This window comes from Miniopterus natalensis, chromosome 10, assembly GCF_054644295.1.
Source record: "Miniopterus natalensis isolate mMinNat1 chromosome 10, mMinNat1.hap1, whole genome shotgun sequence".
In the NCBI taxonomy this organism is placed as follows: domain Eukaryota; kingdom Metazoa; phylum Chordata; class Mammalia; order Chiroptera; family Miniopteridae; genus Miniopterus; species Miniopterus natalensis.
The window spans coordinates 78,018,947-78,039,778 of NC_142090.1; the positions used below are offsets into that span (position 1 = coordinate 78,018,947).

The following is a 20,832-nucleotide window of genomic DNA, read 5'->3' on the forward strand; positions in this document are numbered from 1 at the left end:
TCTCCTATTTCTTCAAATTTCATATTGATTGATCTTTTCAAGTTCACTGATTCTTCGCTCTGTCTTCTCCAACTTGCTACTCAAATTTAAATATTTAATTTTTCAGTTCTAAAATTTCTGTTTGCTCTTGTTTATAGTTTCATTTCACTGGTTAAATTTTACTGTATTTTATTACAAGCATACTTTTCTCTACCTCACTGAGCATAAATATAATAACTGCTTTAAAACTCCTTGTCTGATGCTTCCAACCATGGATGGGTTCAACTTGGAGACTGAACCCACTGACTGTGTTTTCTCCTCCAAATGAGTCACATTTTCCTGCTCTCTGCATGCCACTTAGATTGTCACAGAATGTGAGTTTCCCGTTGGTTGGCTCTCTCTTTTCTGGGGTTCTTTCTAACTCACTCGCTAGCAGCTCCGGTTGTTCCTATGCTGGTCTCTCTGGCCAGAAAAATAGTGAAGGTATTTGTATAATATAGTTTCAGCCAACTAGTGTGGCCTTGACTGAGACTGCCTTCAGAGTGAAATCACAAAAACATCACATTCTCCTATCACAGTCTCCAAATATTGACACCCCTTCAAAACTTGCCTAATTCTGTCCACTCTCTAGAGCCCTCAAGTCAATGGGGTTGTGTTTATTTGTTTGAATTTGTCCATAGTCTATAGCTGTTATTTGCAGGAAGACTGGTTTATTGGCAGCTAATCTGACCTGCTGAAAGTGGAATTCCATGTTATTCCGCTTTGAAATGCAGTAAATACCTGGAAAGACATTCGTTTACAAAGGTCCTAAAAAGTCAAATGCACTCATGTATCCAAACAAATCTATCAGATATTAACATCGCTTTCCTATCAAGACACAGGAGACTAAACATGTTTATCTTTCAGTTAATGGATTTCTGCAGGCGGCATACCCGGCCCCGGCCCCGGCCCCGGCCCTTCTCGCCCTCACCTCCAGTCGTCCTTGGAAAGGTTGACCAGGATGTTCATCTCCTCGTCGTCCTGAAGAAGGCGGTAGGCCGCACTCAAGTGGTGGTTTTCCAGCACCGACCTGTCGTTGTACAGAATAGCGGGGTCGGACCTGAACAGAAGCCAGAAGACAATTAGGGTGTCAAACAGTTGACAGTTTTCAGGTAACTCTTTCAAGAATACACCATCTCTTTCCCGTGTTTACCAGTGGCCTTTGCCCCCGTGCCATTTCTATCAACACAAAAGCTAAAACTAACACTATAAATTATCGATCGATGTACATAGGGTATTTTAGTGTCAATATGTGAATGTGAAATATGTGACACCCAATCTGAGAACTATCTGAAAACTGTACCATAACCAGACCTCAATATCTTTGCTAGTAGCACCAGAGGCGATTAAAATATATATACGTATATGTGTGTGTGTTACATATATATATATATATAGCTTTAGTGATTTCAGAGAGAGGAAGGGACGGGGGGGAGAGAGAGAAACATCAATGATGAGAGAGTCACTGATCGGCTGCCTCCTGCACGCCCCCTGCTGGGGATCCGGCCTGAAACCCGGGCATGTGCCCTGACTGGGAATCGAACCTTGATCGTCTGGATCCTAGGTCGATGCTCAACTGCTGAGCTACACCGGCCAGGCAATTCTGATTTTTCAAAATGTGGGTCAAGTCAAACTTCCTTATATTTTCTACAACTTTAATTTTTGTATTAAATAAAAGATTGTATCTTACTGCTAATTCTCTGAGCACATGCCACCTGCGGGAACACTCTGCGAGTTCCCCCGGCAGCAGCTGGATCCTAAGCTGCTAACATGCAGAAGCCACGCACGGAGCGCTGAGCGCGAAGAACACAAGGTCATACGACACCTGCCAGTCACTTTCTCCAGGACCACTCCACAGCTGGATGACAACCCACACAGAGCTGTACTCTATTCCAACAGCCTTAATTGAATGAAATCTGAGGTTATGACAGCCTGTTGGTTTCTCACCAGGCAAGCTGAGTCCCAGAGATGTAAGGTGACCTCACAGAGCCCCACAATGGCGAAGTGTCAGGGTTGGGACAAAGGCGAGACCTCTGACAGTTGGGCCATGGCCCCCCAAGATAACGTCCACCTGTCATTGGCCAAACTTTGAAATTTATCTAGCACACCTTTAAAGTGTTAGATTTAACATACAATCAAAGGACCAAAAACCTGGTCCCAGACTTGGTTTTCCGAGCAGGGAGCACACAGGCTGAGCTTTAGATAAAGTTGTTAGACACGGCTAATGTCTACATGTCATCCCAAACCCAGCTTAACTGAACCCGCTGGAGTTTCCCAGCGCCTATGGAGACACAGCGCAAAACAGGCAAATCCCCGGGAACGATCTGATCTCACACCTGTTAGGTAAGTGAGGCACCGACTGCCGCGTGTTGGGGACATTAAGCTATGTTCCCACTCCTGTAACTGATTTCCCTCGGCGCGTGGCTGGTCCTGACACTGATCTCCAGCCAAGATCCAGGTACAGTTCCACCACCTCCCTCCCTTCAGCAGGGGCTCCCATCCTCAGAGCAAAGATCCCACCAAATAGCAGCTCTGCCGAATTCCCTGTGTTTACAGGCCTTGCAGCAGGACCCCAAAGGCTGTTTCTCGCAGCTGAGACTATTTACATGGGGAGGAAGGAGACAGAAAATGCAGCCAACGGCTTAAGCTCTTTTGTCTGCTTCCATTCTATTGAAACCCCCCTTCTGAACGCAGACCAGAGGAAACTGTCGTCTTTTGTGTGCCCCACCATTAAGCGCTGGGTTCATTAAATACATGTAGATGGATTTATGAACACAAACCTGTCTGAACTGGGCACCTGCCCATCGAGGGAAATCGGCAAGTGTTTATTTGGTGTTAAACTCGCCCCTCCCTGCTGTGTTCCTTCTCTTTGCCTTGTCACCTCTCCCCAAATTCTAGCTTCTCTTGAGTCCTACATCAAGGCCCAGCTAACCCTACTGTCAGATTCTCTCCAGTTCTGCATCTTTGTCTTAGAGAAGGTAAGTTCTGAGTCCGGGAGAGGGCAGGTAAGGTTTCATCCTAGATGCAAATGACAATTGACTGGTACAACTGCCTGGAATTCTGTGCTGAGAGGACCACAAAGGATAAATCTGCAGCTACTAAGAAAAATATACCCAAATTGATTAGTGATGTCTGACAGTCAACAACTTCAGAGTGAAGCATGTAGACCCATATTTAATATCCCCCACACGTTTACCTGTGCAGGTTGTTAGGGAGGGTGCATAAGTGGCCCATGGGGAGACAACCTAGCTCCCCAAGTCCTACGCCACTGAACAGAGCAGAGGGGAAATCAGGGGGACTGGGGGAGCACCACCAGGATCCCAGAGATCAGAGGGTGAGAAGGCCCAGTTGCTGTTCATGTCAACAGGCTCCAATCCTTGCCTGTCCCCCACTGATTTAGTCTATGTGGCATCTGTGCCTTTCTGTAAATTGCTCCGTCTCCTATTAGAAACAGGGAGAGCATGCGCCCTGCATACATAAATCACACGTAGCTAGCATGAGAACAGAGGAAAAAGAGATCCGTATTAGATGTAGATAAAATACGAGCATTAGGAGCAGGGGGCTTCTTATACTTGATTGAAGCTGACCAGGCTGGTCTCTTGTTTAAAAATTCATTTTTCCAAAAACTCAAAATAGAGCAACCATGCAAAAGAAAGGTGGCAACACCTTTAGCTCTCTCCCTGGCCCCTCTCGCCCCTCCCCACACATTTCCAAATCCTCACCGGGTCTGGATGTGGAAGTTGTTGGTGGTCCCAGTGTGCTCGTAGTCGTGGATGGCAGCTGAGAAGATTATAGCAAAAATCTCCAGCTCCGTCAGCCAGTTCTGAAAGGGAGATGACAGAGCAATCAGATCATCTGTCTCCTTCTGTCCTCCGCTTGCTGACAACACACAACATCATCACCTTTCCACCCTGCAGCTGGCGAGCTACTGCCAGACACATGTTTTCAGACAGACAGAAATGGTGTTTTTCTTCCGTAAGGAGATGAGGGGACATGTGTCTTGAAAACAGCATGCCCACCCTGGCCAGTGTGGCTCAGCTGGTTGAGCATGATCCCATGCACCAAGAGGTCGCTGGTTTGATTCCCAGGTTGCAGGCTCCATCCCCAGTAAGGGGCGTGCAGGAGGCAGCTAACATGTTTTGCTCTCACATCAATGTTTCTCTCTTTCCCTCTCCCTTCCTCTCTCTCTAAAATTCAATAAAAAATATTTTTTTAAAAATAAGCAGATGGACAATTAATGGTAGCCTGGATGACAAGAGCAATGAAAGGGGCCAAGGGGTAGCTTTGGAGTTTGGAATCTTTTGACTTAAAAGCCGACTGGAGCTTGGGGTCTGATTTCTGTCTATGCAACCGACAACTTTTCAATACAACGCTGTTCAAGGATGTCTCTTGGAATTGAGCAAAATAAATCTGAAGGGATTCAAGCGTCTGCCAGGCATCTGAGCTAGCCAGCAATGAGCGATATACACAGATTACAATGAGTTGATGTGGAGGCCCGGGCATCACTGTATCAATGGGATGCTTTCATTCCCTGTGTGTCTCACACTTCATAAAACTGGAATGATTTAAAGCATTTTCCCCCTCTTGGTTAGTAATGAAAGGTTAGAGTCTCAATATGTGCTCCATTCATCAGCGTGCCCCCCACAGCTTTTGTAAGCCTGCAGCGAAAGAAGTTTGTTTTGAGCTGCATTTCCGAGAGAGTGGGTGGGAAGCAGTTTCTATATTTAGGAATTATTCTGAATATGCCTGAATCGATCATGAAAATTCAACGGCAAATGGCAAATAAGCTCAATTAAGAACATTATGCAGTATGTCACGATCATTGGCTGCTATGATAATATACTTACGTTAATGATAACTTGCATTAGCATAAATGCTTGGGAGTTTTTCTTGAGGGCTAAAAAAAAATTTCACCTTTATATCTCCATAGTACACTACACAGCAGGCACTAACTAAATAGATGTTGAATAGATAAGTTCAAAGTACGTCTCACATCTACTTCGATCCTTACCACAATACTTTGAAGAGTCACATGAGGCTACTGAGGGGTAAGTAACCAGGGGCCTCTTTTTTTTGCCACGGGCATTGAGAAGCGTGGCTAAATACTGCAATGGCCTAAAGAAGTCAGACCTGGGACCAAATCCTGGCTCGGCTACTGTATATGTCTGCTAGGGCTGCCCTAAGGAAATGCCGCAGACCATGCGGTTTATACAAAAGAAACGTATCCTCTCAGTTCTGGAGGCTAGAAGAGCAAGATCAAGGTGTTGGCAGGGCTGGTTTGTGGTGGGAGCTCTCTTCCCGGCTTGCAGGCGACACCCTCTCATTGTCCCACGTGGCCTCCCACTGTGCATGCGCACGCCTGTGTCCTAGTCTCCTGTTTTCATAAGGACACCAATCATATTGGGTTGGGGCCCACCCATAGGACCTCATTTTACCTTAGTTGCCTCGTCAAAGGCCCTGTCTCCAAATACCGTCCCATTCAATGGGGATTAGGACTTCAGCACAGGAATATAGGAAGGGTACAAAATTCTGCCCATGAGCAGCCCTTTATGACAGGGCAATGTTGGCTCCTATTTTTCTACTGAATTTATGTCGTTTTCTCACTGGTTGATGTATTTATACGATCTGGATCTTAATCCTTGCTCCCTCTTGACTTTCCTCAAACACTACTTCACTATGATGATGTTTTATATCCTACAGAAGGTTCCAATACACTCATATTAATCAACAGTTTGTTATATAACGTTTGTGTTTTGAGGCTGGCTTAAGAAAGAATTTCTTTTTTCAAGGGTATAAACATATTCTCATATTTTCTTCTAATACAAGCAAATTTTTGTACCCACATCTTTAATTCTATCGTCTGATATTTGATGGATGATGTGAAGTGGGATAAAAATAATTTGTTTGTTCCAGGTGAACAACTGTCCCCAAAACATTTATTTTTTAACTCAGTAGTTTTCCCTGTAGTGTTGTCTACAGACATCTCCTCACCTTCTCACCTGCAATTCTTTCTTTATTGTATTATCCCTCGTTAGAGAACGAATGATATTTCTATTTATACTAATCCTTCAGTGCTAACTCTGCTGGCATACTCTTCTTAGGCTCCTGGCATGGCTCAACCTTAGAGTCACAACCATCTCAGATGAAATGTTACCTCTGGAGCGAGGCCTTTCTTGACTACTTAATGAAACTCCCAGTATTCCCTACGTGAGTGCCCAATTTTAATTCTCTTCAGGACACTAGTGGTATTTTCTTGTTTATTTTTATCAGTCTTCTCTCTTTAACCTGCCACTAGAATGCAAATTCTGTAAGAACACCAACGTATCCTTACCCTATAAAATGTAACTAGCACAAAGTAAGTGCTCAATAAATATCTGGGTTTCATTTTTGAAACTCTAATCAATCACCTTGTTATATTTGTCTATTTTGGCACGGATACCACGCTATTTTTATTACTATAGCTTCAGGAGGTATTTTAATATCTAGTAGAGTAACAACTACCCCACCACACACATTGTCTTTCACAAACTGTTTTTCAAGGTTGGAAAATATCTATTTTAGATAAATTTCAGACTCTGCTTATCATGTTTCATGTTAAATCCTATTGGAAATTTTATTGGTATTGTCTTGAATTTATAGATTAGTTTGAGGAAAACTGACATCTATATAACACTGAGGCATTAAAAACATGGTGTATTTCTTCACTTAGTTAAATATTATTTTGTGCCCTTAAGTGTAATAGTTTCCTTTTTATCAGTTTTCAAATTCTTCATAGTAACTTATAGATTTTTTTAAACTGCTGAGAATGTATGTTTTTCTATTACACATGTTAATTTCCAGTGTACAGGACAACTATTTTATCCAGATCTTATTGAGATCTTTTATTTGATTTAATAATTTGTAGTTAAATTCCTTGATTTTTTTAAAGGAGGTAATCAAATTATCTTTGCAGGATGCTTCTTTAACTTCTTTAGATACCATACTGCATGGCTGAGACCTCCAGAAAAATGCCCAGGGGCAATATTAATGTAGGCATTAATGCTTGGCTCCGCATTTCCATGGAACCACCATTAACTATGACATTTGCTCTAAGTTTCTGACAGAAATCCTTTATCACATTAAACAGGTTCCCTTTGTGGTGCTTCTATAATTTTAAAAATAGCTTTTTAAATAATATTTTAAGAAATCAGCTTTACAATGAGGAAGAACTGAAAACTGGTGAGAGGTTTGGGCGAAATCCAGCAAAGTATTTTTTAAATTGAATTTACTGGGGTGACATTGGTTCATAAAACCATACAAGTTCCAAGTGTACAACTCAATAAAACTTCATCTGCGCCGTGCATCGAGAACCCATCGCCCCAAGCAAAGTCTCTTCCCATCCCCACTTCCCCTCCTTTGCCCACCACCACCTACTCCCCACCCCCTTTCCCCCTCTGGCTGTCACCACACTGTTTCCTATTGTCTGTACGACCATAATTCCTAACAGTTGAGTTTCCTTTATGGGGCAGACAGAGCCCTTCATATTCTTGACACTTTATTCCTAACTGTCACAGTACTTCCACAAGATAGAGTACTTTCACCATCTTAGAAAACGAGGACATCCTGACTCAGAGATTCAAGCAATTTATCATAGGTCACAGAATCTAATAAGTAATTAAACAAGGATTTCTATCCAACTATATCTAGCTCCAAAGCCCACACTCCTCCCACTGTATCCCATTTTTAATTCAGTGAGATATTAGACCAAGTCATTCAACATGCCCTCGTAAAAAGCTAACAGATGCGTACCGGGTTTATGAGCCAATGGATAAGCATACCCAGAGAATGTCTATCTTGACGTCAGATCTGAAGGTTTCAGAGTAAAAGGTCCTAGAGCCGGACCACGGAGGCCGCCTTGGCCTGTGTGATCCCAGGGCTCCCGTGTGTACTCACAGCGACTCCCGTCTTGTAGAGGAGGTAATGCACCGTCTGCGTGACATCAGCAGCGTGCACTAAATTGTGGTAAGGATTTTTATGCTTGCTGTATCCCACTTCCAGGGCCTCCACAAACGAGACGAGTGCAGAAATGGGGATCTGAAAAAGAGCAGCAGGGTTAACGGGCTAGTCAGTCGCTTTACGTGAGGAACAAGCGTTACACAGGATCATCTCAAAGACATGTAGGGCAGAAGGGGGTGCGTTCATTTATTTCTCAAGCAAAGGTGCCGGCCTCTTATTTTCTGAGAAATAAATGAACACATGCTGTGCGGCGTATCTCATTTATTTATGACAACACATAAAGTACACCAAGATCTTAGTTAAGTGATTGCAAAATGAACACAGGTGGCCACCTCCTGAAAAATTGTGTCCTTTAGGGAAAGTAATTGCAGGTACTGGACACATAAAAAACAAAAACAAAAAAACAACATCATAGTCTGTTATATATGGGAACAGAAACAACCTGTATCCCTATGTCCATTACTTGACAATTTATTATAGGTGTGTTGCAATTTGGAGTAACATTTCCAATTAGCCTAATTGCTTTTCTGTCTCAAATGTGTATAACATACAAACCTTCTTTTTCTATGTGGCAGAAAGTGAAGGACAACTGTAAAATGCACCCTTAAAACAGTCATTGTGTTAGTTTTCTGAATCAACTCATTTGTTCAGGGTAAATTATCAAGTTCAAGACTGGGGGGAAGGAAAGAGTGTGTTCCAGGGGACAAAGCATCACGTTAGGAGGGGGAAATAAGGCCAGTGCTCCTGTGATGCTTTGTGAGAGCTGTGGAGTGTTTTTCCTGGAGCCCCATCTTCTCTGCTTCGACCGAGGTTCTTGGGGCTGCTCGTGAAAGATCTGCGAACACTGAAATGCATGGGGGCTCTGCTCCGAGGACAGTGTCCCAGGCAGTCACTGGATTTCCAAACAGCTTTCTGGTGCAAAGAAATGAAGGACCACTGCCATCAAATATTTACGGCTATGTAAGAAATACAGCCCCCAATACGTGGTCCTTCGGAAAGCACAAGGGCACCGTGTGGTCCAGAGAGGTCAAGGGTTGCGGAGAAAAAGGCCTGCATTCCCCAGAGGCTCATCCACAGGATGAGAAGTCCAAGGAGCATAAATGCCAGGTGTCAGCACATGAATGAATCCGCAGGTCGCCTGGAGAACCCAGCCGGACCCCCGGAGTCTGCGCAAGGAGAGGCTGAAGGGTTGAACCCTGGGAACGAGCCGTGCTCTTTACTTAGAGCTGAAGAATTCATCTGAAGCATGAACGGCTGGGCAACACCGACGAGCTGTCACAGACGATAAGTGAGCCTATTTGTCTGCATTTGAGTCAAGTGGTGGGGAAAAAGTTTGCAGGGACAGCAGCCGTCTGTGTCTCCGGCTGATGGCAGCGGGTCGCGCCCGAAATGGGGCTGAAGCGAGGTGAGCGGGGAGAGCTGCGGGAGGCCTGCTGTTCCGCCTGCGGCGGTGCTTCTGGGAAGAGTGGGATCCGAACCTGTGGTCCAGCCTCTCCCGGGCCAAGGAGCCCCACCAGGCGGCGGAGTAACGAAAAGTTCCCACCGCAGGAGTTCATGGCAGCGACTGTCGGGATGATGCGTCCCAAGTCACCCCGAGCAGTTTGGAGTCTGTATTAAAAGGGTGCTCTTGGCCTTAGTCCCACTGTCATGCAAAGAGAGGTGTGTGTGTGTGTGTGTGTGTGTGTGTGTGTGTGTAATTAGGCACTGACCTTGAAACGGCTGATCAGATCGTAGCGTGTGAGTAATTCATAGAAAATGAATTTCAGAGCATGGTCCCCGCTGGCTTCATTGAGGGAAAAGACATCGAAGGACCACCTGTCCACGTCCTGCAGGACCAGGCAGGCGAGAGACCGCGTCAGTCCACAGCCGCTGGCACAGCCACCAATCCCCCAACCCGCGCCCGGGGAGCGGCCCGCACCTCACCCGGGATTTCACAGCCCGACGCTAATGCCCTTCCCACTCTCACACTTCGTTCAGCCTGGCAGACCTACACAGCACTCGCTGATCAAATATTAAACAGTTTCATAACTAATAACAGCAGCTATAATTTATTGAGTGCCTACCATATCTAGGCATCGTGACCAGTAATAAATACATAATTTATCCTGAAAACCACTCGAAGGGATAGGTTTTATTAGTCACAGTTTATAGACGAGAAAACTGAGAAGTTACCTAACTTCCTTAATGCCCCATCACAAGTAAGTGCTAAGGACACTGATGGGCCCAGCACACAAACACATGGTCACCAATACCTAAGCGGGGGCTCTGTCCATTAACCCCTTCCACTACCTACCCCGGCTGAATTTCCAATTTTTCATTCATTCAACAACCTTCCGTGCCTCCCTACTCTGAACTTCTCTCCAGTCCCTTGAGACCATCTACAGACTTCCTCTTAGTCCACAGTTGAGAATATGAACCTACTTTGAAGTGTTCAGAAACACGCAAGACATAGAACACAAAATAGGGTGTCACTTCAGTCCAAACTGCTCAGCTGAACCCAAGGAGAAAGCCTTCATTTCGTGGGTCAGAAAAATGTTGCTACTTCTGGAGTCACTGATCTGGGGACCTGGTCCTCAAATCTGTTAAGTCATTTTACTGAAAAAAGTAAAACTAAGAGCTAAGCTGAACATACACGTCACGTACTGTTTTTGAAGTTCAAAGCCCTATTTGTCTATAAAGAGCTACTCCAAAATATATGTAAACGCTATCTGACAGGTCTTTGACTTATAACCAGCTATTTATAAACAAAGGTGTGTTTAACCGATAGTTAAAGTAACAGTCATTTGGTTTCTCATTGTGACAGAGTCTCACTTTCAATAGAGAAAGTGTAGGGCTGTGAGCCTGACAATAGGGACCCATGTGAGACCACATAAGTCCAGACAAGGTGTCAGATGGTGCCTTGGAAAAGACCTTGGCCATCAGGAACTGCTGGCCTGAGTGGCACTCACCTCAGCCCTCGCTGCATCCCAGCATCATCCATCCATCCCAACCCTGTCTCTCTCCAAGCATCCCACTGTCAAGATCATCCCAAGGTCATCAAGGGTCTCCTTCATGGATGCCAGGGCACAGAAAAACTGAATTTCATATAGGGAAAAGCAAACTTTTCCAAAAGGGTCCCAAACTAGATGTTTCAATTCACACCAGTGGCAACCTCACCTCAGTTTTCAATCATTTTTCTTCCATTACAGTAACTAAAGAAATAGCCTCGAGTATTGGACACATTTTTTTGTGTGGCAGGCACAGTGTAAGGTATTTACATGCATTCGCAAACCTTCACAACTCTAGAAATAGGTGTCACTTTCCCCAGACTTGCAGATGGCAACCTCAAAGAGATGAAGTGAAGTGTCCAATGCCATTTGGTACCAGAACCAGGTATGAACTCCAGTGACACCACCTAGTGACAGCATTGCCGGCAGATGACATCATAAATTCCATGAATATATGCTGTGACCCAGGCCTCATGCCCTAAATGCCCCAATAGGGCCCAGGCCATAGACAGTGGGGCCGTTTCAGATTAACCCAAGACCTGAAGCTTCACCCTGATGACTATCATTGGCATGGTCGTGACATCTGGTCTCTGGCCATTGATCCTAAAGAAAAGGCCTCTGACCACTCAGTAGGTGGGATGACACTTTGTCCTGTCTGACAATTTCTAGTGCTACTCTCCAGAATGAATATAAAAGAAAAAGGCTATTACTGGAAATAAAGAGATCCTCATAGCAAGAAGACAAGATTTATTCTGAATATTAGGACTTAGAGAGGTGAGAGCATGAATAGAGAGCGAGATGGATGTCCTCTCCGCCCCTCATTTTCAGAAGGCTTAGCCATAATTCTCAAATTTCAGTGTTCTTCAGAAGCACCTGGGGAGCTCAGGAAAAATGCTGATTTTCAGGTGGGGGGCTCTGCAAAATCTTGGTGTGGGATCAGTTAAACAGTTAAACAGTTTAACTGTTTAAACCAATCTTCCTCTCTTACCAAAGCTGGCCCGAGAGCCGTTCCCATGGAGAAACTGCGCGGACTTTGCATCAGCAGAGAGTGAAGGAGGCCCGCGCCTCATTTCCTCCCAATTCAAACCTCACTCTCCAGGGTGTCCCTTCTGAGGTCACACAACGGGTCCCTTCCAAGGGACGGAACACATCTAGACTCCCAGTAACCCCACCTCAGAGGGCTGGCGACAAAGCAGCCCGAATTACAAACTAGCATTTATCGAATGGAAAGAACAAAAATGCCACACATGTCAAATTTAGAGGTGGGAGGTGGTTAAATATTCTCTTACTTAAATGCTGTTCTATGCCACGTTCTTACATTAATCACAAAGGTTAACGTGCCAGTCGCCTGATGGCTATTTATTGAATTGTACTCTCCTAGTCCTTGGGGAAATTCCTGTAATAGAAGCAAACAGTAGTGATCCCATACAAACTGCTGGCAGTGAAGTGAAGTAGCCTTTTTCTAACAGGCACCACATTTAAAAAAAGAAGAAAGAAATTTCAGTGAGATCTCTCCAGCTCACCTCCAATCCACTGCAAATAAAACCAGAGTCTAGGGAGGCAGAAAAAGATTACATTTAAAAAGGTCCCTGAACTTCCCCATGAACAGGGGACAGGGCCAATAGAAAAAGCCTCATGCACATATCAGCAATACTTGAGGAGAGGGTAGCAATTCCAGGGTACCTGGACCATCGAGGTACCCCTCCCCTTAGAAGACATACGTGCATATGAGAATCGCTTTTCCCTAAGCATAAAATAACAATCCACACACGTCACAGGCTGTTCCACGTTTCCCTCAATTACTCTACGTAGGAAAGATGCTCTCATTTGGAAAACATATTTTCATAAATTTCTTAGTACCTGTATAATCACCTGTATTTATGTTCACAATAAAGGGAGGAATTAAAAATGAAAGATGCTTTTAATGTTCCTAAGACTCGCTCAATGTTTCAATTTCAATTATGAAAATCAATGCAGCTTTATAGTGGGTGTTATGAAACATCAAATCTTATGCGAAACGGTTTCGCTGATTAAATGGGAAATGTCGCCGTACATCACACAGATATATTAGGCATTAAAGTGGGGGGTGAAGGGGAGTGAGAGAAAGTGTGTCTTCTTGCTGTACCCTCCTCGAGTACCCTTCCTGTTCTTAAGATAAGGTAAGAAGAGACACTATTGATAAGGACACATAGTGCACTTGATCTTAGCCAAAAAGCCTGGAAGTAATTCGCCTGTTAGAAAGGCTTTATCAACAAGACACGTGATAAGTGTTGGGAGGGTCGTGGGGACAAGGAACCCTCATACAATGTTTATGGGAATGTAAATTGGTGCAGCCACTGTGGAAAACAGTATGGAGATTCCTTAAAAAAAAAAATAAGAATAATCATAGGGCCCAACATCCCTCTTCTGGGTATCTACCCCAAAAAAGTACAATCATTTATTCATAAAGATGTACGTACCCCTGTGTTCACTGTGCATTACTCACAGTGGCTAGCACATGGAAACAACAAAAGTGTCCTTCGATAGATGATTGGATAAAAAATACATGGTACAGACGCGTGCACAGCGGACTGCTGCTGAGCCATAAGAAGGGACGAAACCCTGCCCTTTGCGACAGCATGAGTGGATCTACAGACTAGCATGCGGAGCGAAGCGAGCCAGGCGGGAAGTCAAGAACAAAACGATTTCACTCACGTGGGCCGTGAAACTGAAAGCAACCGATGAACAACGAAGACAAGGAAACAAAAACTTAAAGCTAAAGACCACAGTAGGGTGGCTGCCAGAGAGAAAGGGGGGCGGGGAAGGTACAAAAGGCCCAGGGGCCCAAATGCATGGCCGGAAGGAGACTAGGCTTTGGGCGGCGAGCACACGCGGAATATACAGATGACGTATCACAGAATTGTACACCTGACACCTCTATCCTTGTATTAACCAATGTCACCCCAATAAAGTTAATACAACTGAAACGCAAGATGAGACAGAAAATGGAGAACTGAGAATCTCAATACCCAGGATCTCACAGATGCAGCTCGTGAAAGTCTCTGAGACATGAGAAAATAACTATATCACCAAAACGGTCCTAAAACTTTCCCTTGACATTAAATTGATCAAGAAGCACTCCCACCCTCGATTCCACGAATAGGTAATTTAAGTTACACTCTGAAAATATCATCAGGTTTCAGGGAAAGACAAGAATAGCTTTAACCATGGTGAGAATGTGGGGACGTCCCTGAGTAAGTGGACGCAACTTCATGGGTAGACACCACACAGTGTCGACCAGCCCACGGACCCTCAAATCCAGATGCTAGATCAGCTTCAGCACAGCTGGGATACCCTCAGACCAGTGGATGTGAATCCACACACACCTGGAGGAATATATCTGCTCTGGGGCTCTTAGAAATATTCCGCACAATGCCAAGAGCTTGCCTGAGTGGAAGTGGTTCTGAGGAGTTAGCCCACGGAAACTCAAACATCTGCAGGGCTTCAAATGGGACTTTTGGGCTCAGTGAGAATCTTGGGAAAACGGTAGAGTATATGGAGAGGGTAAGGGCTCTGGGGCAGGCATTCAGGCCATAAAATGTGATTGATAGCTTACTAGGTGCCCGGAACTCTGGTATCAAACCTTAGTCCTGACCCTAATTAACTGTCTTTTTTTTTTTTAATCTCACTGAGTCTCAGTTTATTCATCTGTAAAATGGACTCAGAGTAGATGATCCTATAATGGTACAAGTATGATCACCAAAGATTTTCCTGATGCTGCATATTTATAACCAGATCAAATTCAAGCTTCTCTGGCCAGTCAGACTGGGCCCCATAATGAAACGACTCCTAGGAAGTCGAGAAATATGAAACCCACAGAGTTGCATTTAATAAAAAATCAGCAAGATGAAGGCTGAAAAGATAGGATCCCGTTAAATAGGTAAGTAAAAGATAATAAAAGTAAAAAAATCAGGAATGACAGGGAAATTTGTAAATGAACTACAAATGAAAGCCTCTTATTTTTTAATGACAAACGTAACTGTGCTTTTTATGAGGTTCCGTGTACATTGTAAGACTTTTTCACTGGTATTACCTTTAATGCTTCAATAACCGCCGCTGGGTAGCTCAGTCCAACCATGTTTGACGTCCGCCTATACATTCTGGCAAAGTCAGAGAGGGAGAAAATGCAATATCATATCTCACAGAGAAGAATCAGCAGCTACGGACTCTACCGAGTACCGACAAATAATGAGAAGTCGTGTCACCTGGCGACCCAAGGAACCTAAAACTTCTTATACCCCTTTTCATAGTCACTCAAGTGGCCTACGTGTAAAATTCAAAAGAAATTAACACAACCCCAAACACAGGAACTGTTGAAAACACGAAAGGGTTCATCTATGTGGCTCAAGTTGGAAATTAAGTTGTTCAAGAGGCTTCTGGCCTCTCTGCCAGAAGCGAATTATCTTTCCGCAGAGACAGTGTGCAGGGTAGGACCTGGACGGAGGGCTCCTATGGGCCACCCATTTAAAGAGCTGGTCTTCAGCACCGCCAGAAACAAGCAGGGACGCGTCCCAGGTGAACTGTGGCACATCTAAAACCTGTAATCGTACAGCAGGATTATGGGAAGACTAAACCCATTTTTACAATAAGGATTAGAGGAACAATAATTCCACTTCTGGAACCTATTTCCAGGGAAGGGGGGCAACGCAATTTCAAAGAATAAAATGCCTAACGGAACTGGAAAGTTCCATGGGGAGCTCAACCCCTTTCAATGAGCTGCCCTCCCAGGTCAACGACTGTCCCCGGCCTGTCCCAAATGCAGGCCATCAACCACATGTGTCAAAGGGCAATAGACTTGATGACGTTCCTTCTTACAAACTGAGAGACTGACTCAAACCCAGTCTTCTCTACTTAACAAGAAGAATCTGAGCAGAGGCAGAAACTTGACCTAAAGATGCTACAGGGGGTAAAGGAGCTATGTTTCTGCCATCTCTCACTCCAGACTACCTGCTTCCACCCAGAATCTGCAGGATTTATATAGACATCAAAACTACAGCAAAGCAAATCTCCCGGTGTTTGGAGGCGGGTGTTCCTCGGGTCATCGAATGGGTGACAGCCGCCTTTACCTCTCCACGAATATCCCGGCCTGCACCGCGTGCACGATGCTCTTGAACCTCGGCTTCTCCTCGCTCCGCCGCAGCATCATCCCCATCTGGCGCGTGAAGGTGGAGGCCAGCCAGTCTCGGACCTCGGAAGGCACCGCGTCTGACTGGATGTCGCTGAGCTCGTCCTCCGTGTCCAGGAGTCGCCTGGACACAGGGAACACAAGCCAGACACTGAGATGCAACCTGAAGGGAGGCCTCTCTGTTCAGAACAGCTGCTCCTTCTGTCCACCCCCCCTGCACACCCAAGTGCAAAGAAGCCAAATTAAATTGGCCACAAAAAACACAGCACCTTTCAGGGAAGGTTCTCAGAAGCTCACCATTTGCCCTGCAGGAATGCCTTTTCTACAATTTCTGTTTCAGGATGGCTCTCTCTACCAGACTGGACAAAGGAGCTGAGCCAGAGAAAGTCAAATATAGTCCATTTCAGGCTCTGTCACTTTCAGACCCACCGCACTCAGGAGCAGCCAGTATCTTTATTCCCAGGATTGCGGCATTTGAATGGGCTCCAAACCTTCCATTGAAAAATGCTTTCACAGGGAGGTTTACTGCATAGATGGGCCATGTGGCATTATTTTGTTTGTTTGTTTTTTTAACTGACATTTAAAGACTTTGCTACAGGCAATAATACTGTATTATAAACTTCCAAGTTGCTAAGAGACTAGATCTTAATTGATTCCACCACAAAAATACAATGATAATTATGTGATGTGTGAAGGTGTTAGCTAATGCGGTGGGGCAATCATGGTGCAATATATAACTATATCAAATCAACACACTGTACGCCTTAAACTTCACAAAGTTATATGCCAATTATATTTCAATAAAATTAAGCTTTTTAAAGAAAAATAAATAGACTATAAAGTATTGCTCAAATCACATCAGCCTAAACAGTGTCAACTGCTGGTTTGATAGGCCATCACAGAAATTTAAGTATCAAAATTCAAGCAAAATTCCCAAAATAATAGAGCTGTATTTGAGCCCAGAGATTGGAGTCATGTCTCAGGTGTGCTTAGCTGATTTTTCAAACTTGTTCACAGGTCAGACCACTAGAACAGAACATAAATAGCACTAAGGTGCATAAAACTCAAAATTTTACTTTATACTTATATGAAGCCCTACTAAAAATAAGGAGTCAAAGGTGTCAATGAAAAGATTTTCCCCCCTTTAGACACATCACTTGGGGGAAGGGGAGAAAGTATAACATTTGGGGGGAAAAAACTATGATATCAAATTTCCTTAAGTTAGCAGCCAAGCATGATACGAAAAACTAAGCCACACAATTCCCAGATCACCGGGAAATCCTCTCCGCTGGAATCGGGCACAGGGACGTCGGACGGCACAAGTGCTGACACAGGAGCCCGTCTCAATTTCCCAAAGAAGGGAAGGAAAGCCCTTCACAGTCATCACTGCGACATTTTTCAAAAGAAAAGCAATTTCGTTGTTTTCAAATGCATTTAGTAACTGGAAGCACTTTAATACTTTTGGGTAATTCAAGTGCAAAGAGTCTGCTAAGAAAATCAAGGGCACACTTAAGACCGAAGGAGGCACACGAGGCGCCTCAGGGAACAAACTCTCCGCCTGCTCCAGGCCCCGCTCACAGGTCCTGGAACTACCGCGGCTCGGAGCGCGCACGGGCCGAACCACGTGCGGGCATCCTGGTGGCGGCCTGCGTTGGACTAAGGGAGCCTTTGCCCCCTGACGCAGCCTCACGTCACTGTCATCGCGGCCACGTGAGGTCACGTCTATCAAACGCTCCTTTGAGGGCCCACGCGGCCCAGAGGAAAGGGGAAGCTCAGAGCCACCCCCATCTGACTGTGGGGACGAAAGCTCCGAGGCCGGTCATCAGAATGCCACCCTGCCCGTGCCCCGGGGTCATTTCAGAAGAGCCATGTGACAGGAAAGTCACCATCACCCTTGTCGCTTGCGGCTCACCTGGTTTCATCGATGTACACGGACTCAAGCACTGCGGCTGCATATTCCAGATTCTTCTTAAGATCTACCACCGAAGCCTCCCCTCTCTCTAATTGTTTGACCAAAGACCGTAACCTGGGGGGAGGGAAAAAAGACATAATTCAATTAGAATAAAGGAAACAAGGGATAATTCGACAATTACACCGGCACATTTCACAGCATTCGATATTTTTATGTAGCCCAATACATCGAAAAGGAAAATGCGAAGCTGATGATGGAGCCCACCGGTATTTCTCAAGGAGCAAGTTATAAAATAAATGCCCCCATTTTTGTGAAGCAAAAACAAAAATGTTCTACTCCACTAGGCACTGACCACCCCCAACACTTTCTAGCCTCTTTTTGTGTTTCCAGGGTTCCCTGAGTTACCACCGGTTTTGCCCTAACTGGATGCAGTAAAGCACGACCAGGTTGAGATTCTGCTGCGTTGACCCTGCTTTGTTCACGGTGACCGGGGAGAGCAGCAGCCTCCTGGGCCACGGCTGCTCCAGGACAGGCAAGCAGATCAAACCACCAAAATAACCTTAGAGCCCACAAGGTGACGTGGAGGCAAACTAGTTCCCTGGACAGAACTCTTCCTCTAAGGGCAGATAAACTGCCTTGTTCAAAAAACCGACAAACATGAGGATGGTGATAAACCAAGGTGCTGAGGACAAGGCCTTCCCCGCTGCTAGCCAAGGCTTCCAGAGAGTGAGAGAAATGACAAAGCGCGCTCTCCTCGGAGGACTTCGCAGGGAGAGCCACAAAAGGCCACCAGGCGGTCAAAGTCCAGGAGCTGAGAACACTACACACCACAGAGATCTGGAGACAGGACAACACTTCAGACAGACAGCCATCAAAGAAAAAGAAAAAGAGCGGAAACTTTGAGGATAGTTCACAACGTATGGGCTACGCAATACCAGGCGAGTTATTTAACGTCTATGGGTGTCGGCTATAAATGGAGATCCAACCGCCCAATTTCCTAGCTTTCTGTAAATGTGAAATCACACTGATATTGATACAGTCACATCAACTGTGTGACCCACTGTTGGTTTTTCCTCCCACCTTTATTGAGATGTAATTGACATATCACATTGTGTAGGTTTAAGGTGTACGATATGGTGATTTAATACATGTATATCTTGGCAAATGATCACCACAATATGGTTAGTTAGCACATCCATCACCTCGCATAGTTACAATTTTTGCGTGTGTGGTGAGAATATTTAAGATTTACACTCTTAGCAACTTTCCCGTATACAATACTCAAAACCAGCATTTGCTAACTCGTCCCCATGCTGCACATGAGATCCCCAGAACTTATTCATCTTATAACTGGAAGTCTGTGCTCTCTGACCAACATCTCCTCACCTCCCGGTTTTCTTTTATAAAGGCAACTGTTATCATTATAGTCACTGTCATTATTTGGTGACCAGATGAGAAACATTCTGGCAGGATCCTTAAGATTATTATCAAGTCTCCATTTCCCAAGGCTGAGCCCACCTTCCTGACTTCAAAATACCCTCAGACTGGCATTCACAAGAGAGAACAGTTTGATTTCTTGGCAAGATGTAAACTGCTCCCCTCCAGATCCACATGAAATGATCAGGCATAAAAAAGGAAGGAAACACTCTGGATCAACCTTCAAAAGTAGGCGAGAGGGTCAGCCGTACAAAAGAAATTCCCAGGAACTTCCATGATGTAAAATACCGAGGAAATTCGACTTGAGACATCACTTGACTTGTGCATCTCTGACATGCAAAGGGACATATGCAAAGGACACAAGCAGAGGCCTCTGCCCCCTTGGAGGTGAGGTGGGCCCAGGGGCCCCCGTCAGCAGCATTAGGAGGTGCTCTGGGTTTCAGAGGCAACGCGGGACAGGGAGCTGGCACCCAAGGACTTAGAGCCACTCACACACCGGAGACAGACAGCCTGCCAAGGAGTGAGAGATTGCAGGGGCGAGCCCGAGAGCTGTTCCGAAAAAGGAATGGAAGCTCTTCAGCAAAACACATTCCCGGGGAAGTCTGCCTCTAATTTTCACTCTCACCTCCAGGGGCCCAATTACCCTCAGGTTGTTTGGACTGGCAACTGGTAAAGTAAATCGAGGGTAAATTTAAACTTTTTTATTTCTCCCTTCACTGGGGGCTTCAAGTTCCTGCCAGGAACGCCGTGAATCTCTAATAGGACTCATCTCAATTTTCAAAACCTCAGAGAAAAGAACAAGACGTAACCAATGGTGAGGGGAAACGAAGACCAACAGAAGTGGGAACCAGGTGGGCCTGCCCACTGGTGACAGGGCTTCCACAAGAAACAAACACACACAAGCGGCTTTGATCAAGTAGGTTTTCCTGGACTGAGGAAAAACCTTTATGAATGGATGAAAGGTGACCAAATAAAACCAAAGAAAAAATAAGCGAAAGCATCTAACGTATGCTGTTGTAATTGTTTATTTCAAAGAATAAAGAAAACAACTTGAAAGTCTTTGAGAAAATAAAATACATTATTTAAAAATAAAGAAAATTCAATCTGGCCCCAGACTCCTATCCTACCAAAAATCAGAAAGCCAATTTAACAATAGCAATTGTTGAAAACAATATGGTATAATTCAAGATATCTATATTTATATTTCATAGAATCACCCTGTGTATGTGAAGCCAACAAGTATATTCTCAGGTGTGGACAAATTCAAACTTTCATCATTAAAATGCTTTTCAGAAAACATGAACTTTAAGGCATACTCT

General features: G+C 44.7%; 1 protein-coding gene across 1 annotated transcript in view; it reads right to left on the minus strand.

The window, feature by feature from the left end:
* The window catches only part of PDE1C (phosphodiesterase 1C), a 288,209-nt gene that overhangs the window by 57,845 nt on the left and 209,532 nt on the right, over positions 1–20,832 (minus strand). Inside the window, exons 6-12 of the mRNA XM_087821246.1 lie at positions 18,077–18,190; positions 16,106–16,288; positions 15,073–15,139; positions 9,723–9,839; positions 7,951–8,091; positions 3,741–3,841; positions 950–1,078 (exon numbers count right to left, since the gene is read on the minus strand). Coding sequence (XP_087677372.1) covers positions 950–1,078; positions 3,741–3,841; positions 7,951–8,091; positions 9,723–9,839; positions 15,073–15,139; positions 16,106–16,288; positions 18,077–18,190 — 852 coding nt within the window. The remainder of the gene's footprint in view (positions 1–949; positions 1,079–3,740; positions 3,842–7,950; positions 8,092–9,722; positions 9,840–15,072; positions 15,140–16,105; positions 16,289–18,076; positions 18,191–20,832) is intronic.